Source organism: Myiozetetes cayanensis, unplaced genomic scaffold (assembly GCF_022539395.1).
Source record: "Myiozetetes cayanensis isolate MyiCay16 unplaced genomic scaffold, myiCay2020 scf454, whole genome shotgun sequence".
Taxonomy (NCBI): Eukaryota; Metazoa; Chordata; class Aves; order Passeriformes; family Tyrannidae; genus Myiozetetes; species Myiozetetes cayanensis.
In genome coordinates, this window is record NW_026087692.1 from 25,180 (window position 1) to 36,860 (window position 11,681).

The 11,681-nt window shown below is 59.4% G+C and overlaps 1 protein-coding gene across 1 annotated transcript; it reads right to left on the minus strand.

Moving 5' to 3' along the window:
* Window positions 1-543: 543 nt before the first annotated feature.
* ATP1B2 (ATPase Na+/K+ transporting subunit beta 2) lies at window positions 544-11,418 on the minus strand. The gene is given in 5 exon segments (XM_050330936.1): window positions 544-960; window positions 3,512-3,586; window positions 3,588-3,606; window positions 7,811-7,872; window positions 11,074-11,418. Coding segments are annotated over 5 exon segments (588 nt in total). The 5' UTR covers window positions 11,341-11,418; the 3' UTR covers window positions 544-795.
* Between the last annotated feature and the right edge of the window lie 263 nt (window positions 11,419-11,681).

The following is an 11,681-nucleotide window of genomic DNA, read 5'->3' on the forward strand; positions in this document are numbered from 1 at the left end:
ATATTGACTTTTGATGGCGGCCATCTTGCTCCTGACCTACCCGAGCAACGTCAGCCATCTTGGGGCAACGTCGGCCATCTTGGGGCAACGTTGGCCATCTTGGTGCCTGGCCCCACCCACCCCCTGGCAGGGCGGCCATCTTGCTCCTGACCTACCCAACCAAGGTTGGCCATCTTGGGGCAATGTCGGCCATCTTGGGGCAATGTCGGCCATCTTGAGGCAACGTCGGCCATCTTGGGGCAACGTCGGCCATCTTGGTGCCTGGCCCCACCCACCCCCTGGCAGGGCGGCCATCTTGCTCCTGACCTACCCAAGCAACGTCGGCCATCTTGGGGCAACGTCAGCCATCTTGGTGCCCGGCCCCACCCACCCCCTGGCAGGGCGGCCATCTTGCTTCTTCTCCCCACAAGCCGCCATCTTGGCCGGCGGCCATCTTGGCCTCCCCCACCATCACCCACTGACCTCCAAAACCCCTAAACCCCCTCAACCCCCAAATCCCCACCCACCCACCAAACCACCCCAGGCACACGAAACAGAGGCAAATTTTGTGGGAAGGTAAAACACCAATTTTCAGGGTGGGGGAGGGGAGCAACCAGGGGGGAGGATGGGTCCTACTGCACCTTTTAATAGATTTATCATATAAAAAATATCTATGTACATTTATTATTATCCTTTTAGATTAAGGGTGTTTGGAGGACGCGGTGGGGAGGGGATTAGACCCGAGTTGGGGGTGGTGGAAGGTGTGGGGGTTTCTGGGGGGGCTACGGGGTGGGGAGGGGTCTCGGGGTGGGGGTTTCAGTCGCGGTTGATGCGCAGGCGGAAGGCCACGCGGCCGGCGAACTTGTCGCGCTCGTCGTCGGTGCGGAGCCCGTGGGCGTTGAGCCGGCACTCCACGTGGTGGTCCACGTTGGCCGTGGCGTTGGGGAACTGCACGGCCACCACCGGCTGCGTGTAGTTCACCTGGGGGAGGGATGGGGGACAGGAAAAGGGAGGGACACGAGGAGAAAGGACACGGGAAAAGAGGGGGCATGGGAAAAGGAGGGACATGGGAAAAGGAGGGGACATGGGAAAAGGAGGGGGACATGGGAAAAGGGGGACATGGGAAAAAGGAGGATATGGGAAAAAGGAGGGGACATGGGGAGGACATGGGAAGAGGGGACACGGGAAAAGGGGGACATGGGAAAAGGGAGGGGACATGGGAAAAAGGGGGACATGGGAAAAGGGGGACATGGGAAAAGGGGAGGACATGGGAAAAGGGGGACATGGGAAAAGGGAGGGACATGGAAAAGGGGAGGACATGGGAAAAGAGGGGACATAGGAAAAAGGGGGGACATAGGAAAAAGGGGGACATGGGAAAAGGGGGACACGGGAAAAGGGGGACACGGGAAAAAGGGGGACATGGGAAAAGGAGGGGACATGGGAAAAGGAGGGACATGGGAAAAGGGAGGGGACATGGGAAAAGGGGACATGGGAAAAGGAGGGGACATGGGAAAAAAGGGGGACATGGGAAAAGGGGGACATGGGAAAAGGAGGAGGGACATGGAAAAAGGGGACATGGGAAAGGGGGACATGGGAAAAGGGGACACTGGAAAAGGGGGACATGGGAAAAGGGGGACATGGGAAAGGAGGGGACATGGGAAAGGGGGACATGGGAAAAAGGGGGGACATGGGAAAAGGAGGACATGGGAAAAGGGGACATGGGAAAAAGGGGACACTGGGAAAAGGGGAGCATGGGAAAAGGGGACATGGGAAAAGGAGGGGACATGGGAAAAGGGAGGACACGGAAAAGGGAGGACATGGGAAAAGGGGGACATGGGAAAAGGGGGGGACACAGGGAAAAGGGGGGGCATGGGAAAAGGGGGGACACGGGAAAAGGGGGACATGGGAAAAGGGGAGGGGGACATGGGAAAAGGGGGGGACATGGGAAAAGGGGAGGGGGACATGGGAAAAGGGGAGGGGGAAACACTCGTGAATTGAGGTGTGAGATGGGGCACAAAAACACCCCCATTCCCAGGGATCCAGGAGGGACAAAACACCCCCATTCCCAAGGATCCAGGGGGATGGAAAAATAACCATTCCCAGGGATACAGAGGGACAAAACACCCCCATTCCCGAGGATCTGGGAGGGACAAAACACCCCCATTCCAAGGGATCCAGGGGGGAAAAAAATCTAACCATTCCCAGGGATCCAGGGGAAAAAAAAATAACCAATTCCAGGGATCCAGGGAGGAAAAAAATCATCATTCCCAGGGATCCAGGGGGGTGTCCCAACACCCCCATTCCCAGGGATCCAAGAGGGACAAAACATCCCCATTCCCAGGGATCCAGGGGGGAAAAAAATAACCAATCCCAGGGATCCAGGGAGGAAAAATGACCATTCCAAGGGATCCAGGGGGAAAAAAACATAACCATTCCCAGGGATATGGGAGGGACAAAAAATAACCAATCCCAGGGATCCAGGGTAGAAAATATAACCATTCCAGGGATCAGGACCCAACCCCCATTCCCAGGGATACAGAGGGACAAAACATTCCCATTCCCAGGGATCCAGAGGAAAAAAAAAAATAACTATTCCCAGGGATATGGGAGGGACAAAAAATAATCATTCCCAGGGATCCAGGGGGGGAAAAATGACCCCTTCTCTCGGGGGGTCCCGGGGGTGACCCTGACCCCAAAACCTCCAGGAAAACCCCCTTGGTGGGACCCCCAAACACCCACAAGCCCACTGGGGACACCCAGATTTTTTGGGACCCCCCTTCCTCCCATGACCCCCCAGGGTGGTCCCAGCTCTCGGGGGGGTCTCGGGGGTCTCCCTCCCTCTCCCGGGGGTGACCCTGACCCCAAAAACCTCCAGGAAAACCCCCTTGGTGGGACCCCCAAGCACCCACGAGACCCCCCCCACCCACCGGGGACACCCAGATTTTTGGGACCCCCCCGACCCCCCAGGGTGGTCCCGGCTCTCGGGGGTCTCGGGGTCCCCCTCTCCCGGGTGACCCTGACCCCAAAACCTCCAGGAAAACCTCCTTGGTGGGACCCCCTAAGCACCCACGACCCCCCACCCACTGGGGACACCCAGATTTTGGGACCCCCGACTCCCCAGGGTGGTCCCAGCTCTTAGGGGTCCTGGGGCTCCCCCCACCCACCCCGGGGTCCCGGGGTGACCCTGACCCCAAAATCCTCCAGGAAAACCCACTGGTGGGACTCCCAAACACCCACACGACCCTCCCACCCACCAGAGTCACCCAGATTTTTGGGACCCCCCTTCCTCCCATGACCCCCCAGGGTGGTCCCAGCTCTTCAGGTGGTCTTGGAGGTCCCCCCCACCCCTGGGGTGACCCTGACCCCAAAACCTCCAGGAAAACCCCCTTGGTGGGACCCCCAAGCACCCACGACCCCCCCCACCCACCGGGGACACCCAGATTTTTGGGACCCCCCCGACCCTCCAGGGTGGTCCCTGTTCTCGGGGGTCTCGGGGTCCTCTCCTCCCGGGGGTCCCGGGGGTGTCACTCACGTGGACCCTCTTGCCGTAGTAGGGGAAGTACATGAGGTCGATGGAACCGTTGGGGGGGAAGAGCTGGAGGGGGCTCCAGGAGGGCGGCGTCCTCCCTCGCGCTGGGGGGGCAGGGGGGTCCCCAAATGTCCCTTGGAAGGGGGCCACCCTTATCTGACCCCCAAAAACAACCCTAACACCCCTGAGCTAAATAACCCCAGTAAAGACCTCCTAAACAGACCCCCATTAAAAAAATCACCCCCAAAATAACACCCCTTGACCCCAAAATACCCCCTGGGCCCCTAAATACTGACCTTCTGACTCCCCAAAATAACTTCTCCCGGGCCCCAAATACCTCGCCCCCATTCCTGACCCCAAATACCCTAATCTCCCCTGACTCCCAAAATCCCGACCCCCGATCTCTGACCCGTCAAATACCTCCCTGCCCCCAAATATCCCCTGACCCCCAAAACTACCCCCTTTAGACCCCACAACATACCCCCTGACCTCCTCAAAATACTACCCGGCCTCCCAAAATACCTCCCGGGCCCTCAAATTCACTTCCCAGGGCCCCCAAATAACCCCAGTAAAGACCCTCCTAAAGAGCCCCCCATTAAAAAAATCACCCCAAATACCCCCTTGACCCCCAAAATGCACCCTGACCCCAAAATACCCCCTGGGCCCCCAAATACCCTCAGCCCCCAAATAAACCCCAGTAAAGACTCCTCCTAAAGAGCCCCCCCATTAAAAATTACCCCCAAAATACCTCTGACCCTCAAAATATCCCCTGACCCCCAAAATACCCCTGGGTCCCCAAAATACCCTCAGCCCCTCCCAAATACTCCTAAGCCCCCTGCCCTAAATAACCCCCATAAAGACCCTCCTACACCTCCCCCAAAGACCCCTTAAACCCCCTAAATACACCCTGGGGACCCCCAAAATTCCCCTCCAAGACCCCAGTCCAAGGACCCTCTGGTGCCCCCAAATCCCCCCAATACCCCCTAACCTCCCCCCTGAGACTCCCCAAAACCCCCCTTGGACCCCCAAAACGCCCTCGAGACCCCCAAACCCCCCACTGGGGATCCCCAACTCCCCCCCGGTGCCTCCCAGTGCCCTCCCAGCTTCCCCTAGTGCCTCCCAGCCCAGTGCCCTCCCAGTTTCCCCCAGTGCCCCCCCGGTCCCCTTACGGTGGTGGCCGAGTGTCCCTGGGCCCCGCGGGCAGCGAGAGAGAGACCGTGAGAGGGACAGGGGACAGGACAGGGACATTGGGGACATTGAGACATTGGGGGACAGCAGGGATGGGGGGACATTGGGGACATCAGGGACATTGGGGGGACAGGACAGGGACAGCGGGGACAGGACAGGGACATTGAGGGACATTGGGGACAGTGGGGACAGGACAGGGACACAGGGACACAGGACATGGGGGGCATTGGGGACATTGGGGGATTGGGACATGGGGACAGCTGGGACAGGACAGGGACATTGAGGACAGCTGGGACAGGGGGGGACATTGGGGACAGCAGGGACAGGACAGGGACATTGGGGACAGCAGGGACATTGGGGGGACAGGACAGGGACAGCGGGGACAGCTGGGACAGGACAGGGACATTGGGGGACATTGGGGACATCAGGGGGACAGGACAGGGACATTGGGGACATTGGAGACAGCAGGGACAGGACAGGGACATTGGGGACATTGGGGACAGGACAGGGACACAGGGACATGGGGGGCATTGGGGACATTGGGGGGATTGGGGACATTGAGGACATTGGGGACATGGGGACAGCGGGGACAGGACAGGGACAATGGGGACGCTCTGGGGACATTGGGGACATCAGGGGGACAGGACAGGGGACAGGACAGGGACATTGGGGGACAGCTGGGATGGGGGGGGACATTGGGGACATCAGGGACATTGGGGGGACAGGACAGGGACATTGAGGGACATTGGGGACAGCAGGACAGGGACATTGGGGACGTTGGGGGACTGGGGGGACATTGGGGACATTGGGGACAGTGGGGACAGTGGGGACAGCAGGGACACGGGGGGGACAGGACAGGGACATTGGGGACAGCGGGACAGGGACACAGGGACAGCAGGGACAGTGAGGACAGGGGATGGGGACAGCAGGGACCTTGAGGGACATTGAGGGACAGCAGGGACAGGACAGGGACAGCGGGGGACAGCTGGAACATTGGGGACACGGGACAGGGACATTGGGGACATTGGGGACAGCTGGGACATTGGGGGGATAGGACAGGGAGATTGAGGGACATTGGGGGACAGGACAGGGACAGCAGGACAGGACAGGGACATTGGGGACAGCTGGGACATTGGGGACATTGAGGGACATTGGGGGGACAGGACAGGGACATTGGGGGACAGCTGGGACAGGACAGGGACAGAGGGGACAGCTGGGACATTGGGGACACGGGACAGGGACATTGGGGACAGTGGGGACAGCAGGGACATTGAGGGACATTGGGGACATTGGGGACATGGGACAGGGACATTGGGGGACAGCTGGGACAGTGGGGGCACAGGACAGGGGACATTGGGGACAGTCAGGACGATTGGGGGACATTTGGGACAGGGGATGGGGACCTTGGGGACATTGGGGGACAGCAGGGACGTTGGGGGGACAGGACAGGGACGTTGGGGACACTGAGGGGACATTGAGGGGACACCCAGCAGGGATTGGGGACGCCCAGCAGCGTTTTGGGGTGAAAGGAGCGGATTTTGGGGCTCCTGGAGGGATTTTGGGGTGAAATCAGCAGATTTTGGGGACTCCTAGAGGGATTTTGGGGTGAATTGAGCACATTTGGGGATTCCTGGAGGGATTTTGGGGATTCCTAGAGGGATTTTGGGGTGAATTGAGCAGATTTTGGGGTGAAAGGAGCAGATTTTGGGGCTCCTAGAGGGATTTTGGGGTGAATTGAGCAGATTTTGGGGATTCCTAGAGGGATTTTGGGGTGAAATCAGCAGATTTTGGGGCTCTGGGAGGGATTTTGGGGTGAAACCAGCAGATTTTGGGGATTCCTAGAAGGATTTTGGGATGAATTGAGCAGATTTTGGGATTCCTAGAGGGATTTTGGGGTGAACTGAGCAGATTTTGGGGATTCCTAGAGGGATTTTGGGGTGAATTGAGCAGATTTTGGGATTTCTAGAGGGATTTTGGGGTGAAACCAGCGGATTTTGAGGCTCCTAGAGGGATTTTGGGGTGAATTGAGCAGATTTTGGGGGGGTTCCAGGGGGATTCCCCCCCTTACCGGGTTACCCTTGGTCCGGGGCCGCTGGGCAGAGACAAGAGACAGTGAGGGGACATTGGGGACATTGGGGGACATTGGGGGGACATTGGGGGACATTGGGGGATTGGGGACATTGGGGGACATTGAGGACATTGGGGGACATTGGGGACATTGGGGACACCGGACTTGAGGGGACATGGGGGACACTGGCGACATCCTGAGGGGGAATGTGGACGACATTGTGGAGAACATTGGGGGACATTGGGGGCATTGGGGGACATTGTGGGGACATTGGTAGACATTGGGATACATTGGGGATTACATTGGGGACATTGGGCATTGGGACATTGGGGGACATTGGGGGGACATTGGGGACATTGGGGGACATTGGGGACATTGTGACATTGGGGACGTTGGGACACTTTGGGACATTAAGGAGGACACTGGGGACATTGGGGATTGGGGACATTGGGACATTGGGAGGACATTGGGGGAATGCACATTGGTGACATTGAGGGACAATTAGTGACACTGGGATACATTCTGGGAATGAGCAATTGGGGGGATGGGGACATTGGGGACATTGGGGGACATTGGTGACATTGGGGACATTGGGACACTGGGGACATTGGGGGACGGGGACATTGGGGACATTGGGGGACATTGGGGGTTGAGGCACTTTAGGGACATTGGGGGACATTGGGGGACATTGGGACACTGGGGACATTGGGGGACATTGGGGACATTGGGGGATTGGGGGACATTGGGGACATTGGGGGCATTGGGAACATTGAGGGGACATTGGGGGACATTGGGGACACTGGGGGACATTGGGGGACATTGAGGACATTGGGGGGCTTGGGGGACATTGGGGGACACCCTGAGGGGACAGGGGGGACACTGATGACACTGGGGACACCCCGAGGGGGGAAGATGGGGACACTGGGGGTGACAGTGACACTGGGGGTTGGTGACACCAGAGGGGGTCTGAGGTGACACTGGGGGAGGTGACTGACTAGGGGGGCTGGTGACACTGGGGGGTTGGGGACACCGGGGGTGACAGTGACGTCACCTTGGCGGCGCAGACGATGTTGATGCTCTTGTTCTTCCCCGGGAAGAAGTTGATGACCTGCAGAAGGGGGGTGGAAGTGACCAGTATGGACCAGTACGGACCAGCATAAACCAGTATGGACCAGCATAAACCAGTATGGACCAATATAAACCAGTATGGACCAGTATAAACCAGTATAGAGCGGTACAGAGAAGCATGGACCAGTAGGGACCAGTAGGGACCAGTATGGTGTTGCAGTGAGCAACATCCCAGTCCATCCCAGTCCATCCCAGTCCATCCCAGTCCATCCCAGTCCAACACAACTCACAGCCAAGCACCTCCAGGCACCATCCCAGTCCATCCCAGTGCCTCCCAGTCCAGCACAGCTCATTGCCAAACACCACCAGGCACTGTCCCAGTGCTCCCAGTCCATCCCAGTCCATTCCAGTGCCCTCCCAGTGCCCTCCCAGTGCCCTCCCAGTACCTCCCAGTGCCCTCCCAATGCCTCCCAGTACCTCCCAGTCCAGCACAACTCATTGTCAAACACCTCCAGGCACCATCCCAGTCCATCCCAGTGCTCCCAGTCCAACCCAACTCATTCTCAAGCACCTCCAGGCACCATCCCAGTCCATCCCAGTCATACACAGTCCAACCCAACTCACTCTCAGTCACCACCAGGCACCGTCCCAGTGCCTCCCAGTCCATCCCAGACCATCCCAGTCTGACCCAGTGCCCTCCCAGTCCATCCCAGTCCAACCCAACTCATTCTCAATCACCACCAAGCACCATCCCAGTGCCCCCCAGTGCCTCCCAGTGCTCCCAGTGCCCTCCCACTCAGCACTACACTGCAATACCAGCCCATAACCCCTCTCCCAGTGCCTCCCAGTGCCTCCCAGTGCCCTCCCAGTGCCCTCCCAGTGCTTCCCAGTGCCTCCCAGTGCCATTCCACTCAACATTACCCTAAAGTACCAGCCCACAGCCCCTCTCCCAGTACCTCCCAGTGCTCTCACACTGCTTCCCAGTGCCCTCCCAGTCCATCCCAGTGCCTCCCAGTCATACACAGTCCAACCCAACTCGTTCTCAGTCACCACCAGGCACCATCCCAGTGCCTCCCAGTGCCCTCCCAGTGCCTCCCAGTGCCCTCCCAGTGCCCTCCCAGTGCCTTCCCAGTGCCCTCCCAGTGCCTCCCAGTGCCTCCCAGTGCCATTCCACTCAACATTACCCTACAGTACCAGCCCACAGCCCCTCTCCCAGTACCTCCCAGTGCTCTCACACTGCTTCCCAGTGCCTCCCAGTCCATCCCAGTGCCTCCCAGTCCAACCCAACTCATTCTCAATCACCACCAGGCACCATCCCAGTGCCTCCCAGTCCATCCCAGTGCCATTCCACTCAACATTACCCTACAGTACCAGCCCATAACCCCTCTCCCAGTGCCTCCCAGTGCCTCCCAGTGCCCTCCCAGTGCCCTCCCAGTGCCCTCCCAGTCCATCCCAGTGCCATTCCACTCAACACTACACTGCAATACCAGCCCACAGCCCCTCTCCCAGTACCTCCCAGTGCTCTCACACTGCTTCCCAGTGCCCTCCCAGTCCATCCCAGTGCCTCCCAGTCATACACAGTCCAACCCAACTCATTCTCAATCACCACCAGGCACCATCCCAGTGCCTCCCAGTGCCTCCCAGTGCCTCCCAGTGCTCCCAGCTGGGTGCTCACCCTGTTGACCTTGACGAGCACGCAGGGCTGGCCGGTGCCGGAGCCGTAGGAGCCGTGGGGGCCGAGGCCGGCGCAGGGCCCAGTGCTCCCAGTGCCTCCCAGTGCCCTCCCAGTGCTTCCCAGTGCCCCCCCAGTGCCCTCCCAGTCCATCCTAGTGTCTCCCAGTCATACACAGTCCAACCCAACTCATTGTCTCAAGCACCACCAGGCACTGTCCCAGTGCCTCCCAGTGCCCTCCCAGTATCTCCCAGTCCAGTACAACTCATTGTCAAACACCTCCAGGCACCATCCCAGTCCCTCCCAGTGCCTCCCAGTCCATCCCAGTGCCTTCCCAGTCCAACCCAACTCATTCTCAATCACCACCAGGCACCATCCCAGTGCCTCCCAGTCCATCCCAGTCCAACACAACTCACAGTCAAGCACCTCCAGGCACCATCCCAGTCCATCCCAGTGCTCCCAGTCCAACCCAACTCATTCTCAATCACCACCAGGCACCATCCCAGTGCCTCCCAGTCCATCCCAGTGCCTTCCCAGTCCAACCCAACTCATTCTCAAGCACCACCAGGCACCATCCCAGTGCCTCCCAGTCCATCCCAGTGTCTACCAATGCCCTCCCAGTGCCTCTCAGTCCATCCTAACTCATTCTCAGTCACCACCAGGCACCGTCCCAGTGCCCTCCCAGTGCCTCCCAGTGCCATTCCACTCAACACTACACTGCACTACCAGCCCACAGCCCCTCTCCCAGTCAGTCCCAGTGCCCCCCAGTGCCTCCCAGTGCCCTCCCAGTGCTTCCCAGTGCCCTCCCAGTCATACACAGTCCAACCCAACTCGTTCTCAGTCACCTCCAGGCACCATCCCAGTGCCTCCCAGTGCCCTCCCAGTGCCATTCCACTCAACACTACCCTACAGTACCAGCCCATAACCCCTCTCCCAGTCAATCCCAGTGCCCCTCAGTGCCCTCCCAGTGCCTCCCAGTCCAGCACAACTCAGTCACTAGCAGGCACCATCCCAGTCCATCCCAGTCATACACAGTCCAACCCAACTCATTCTCAAGCACCACCAGGCACCGTCCCAGTGCCTCCCAGTGCCCTCCCAGTGCTCCCAGTGCCCTTCCACTCAACACTACCCTACAGTACCAGCCCATAACCCCTCTCCCAGTCAATCCCAGTGCCTCCCAGTGCCCTCCCAGTGCCCTCCCAGTCATACACAGTCCATCCCAACTCATTCTCAGTCACCACCAGGCACCGTCCCAGTGCCTGCCAGTCCATCCCAGTCCAACCCAGTCCTACCCAACTCATTCTCAATCACCACCAGGCACCATCCCAGTGCCTCCCAGTCCATCCCAGTGCCCTCCCAGTGCCTCCCAGTGCCATTCCACTCAACACTACACTGCAATACCAGCCCCCAGCCCCTCTCCCAGTGCCCCCTCATTCCCCCCCAGTGCCTCCCAGTGCCTCTCAGTGCCATTCCACTCAACACTACACTGCAATACCAGCCCATAACCCCTCTCCCAGTGCCCCCCAGTCCCTCCCAGTGCCCCCCATTCCCCCCCAGTGCCGCACTCACCCTGTTGACCTTGACGAGCACGCAGGGCTGGCCGGTGCCGTAGCCGTAGGAGCCGTGGGGGCCGAGGCCGGCGCAGGGCCCGAGCAGGGAGCGGTTGAAGCGGCAGGCGCGCTTGGGGTAGTTGGGGACGGCGTCGTCCGGCTGCTCGTTGTAACGCCCGGGGGCGCAGGCGGCGTTGCGGGCGGCCTGGACGCTGTCGTTGTACGCTGGGGGGGGGAAAAAGGGTGTTGGGGGGGCCAGAGCTGGCCCAGTGTGAGATAGAGCCATCCCAGTATGGGTAGGGCCATCCCAGTATGAGATAGAGCTGTCCCAGTATGGGTAGGGTCGTCCCAGTATGGGTTAGAGCTGTCCCAGTATGGGTAGGGTCATCCCAGTATGGGTTAGAGCTGTCCCAGTATGGGTAGGGTCATCCCAGTATGAGTTAGAGCTGGCCCAGTATGGGTTAGAGTTGTCCCAGTATGGGTAGGGCTATCCCAGTATGGGTTAGAGCTGTCCCAGTATGGGTAAGGTCATCCCAGTATGGGTAGGGTCATTCCAGTGTGAGACAGAGCTGTCCCAGTAAGGGAAGGGTCATCCCAGTATGAGTTGGAGCAGTCCCAGTATGGGTA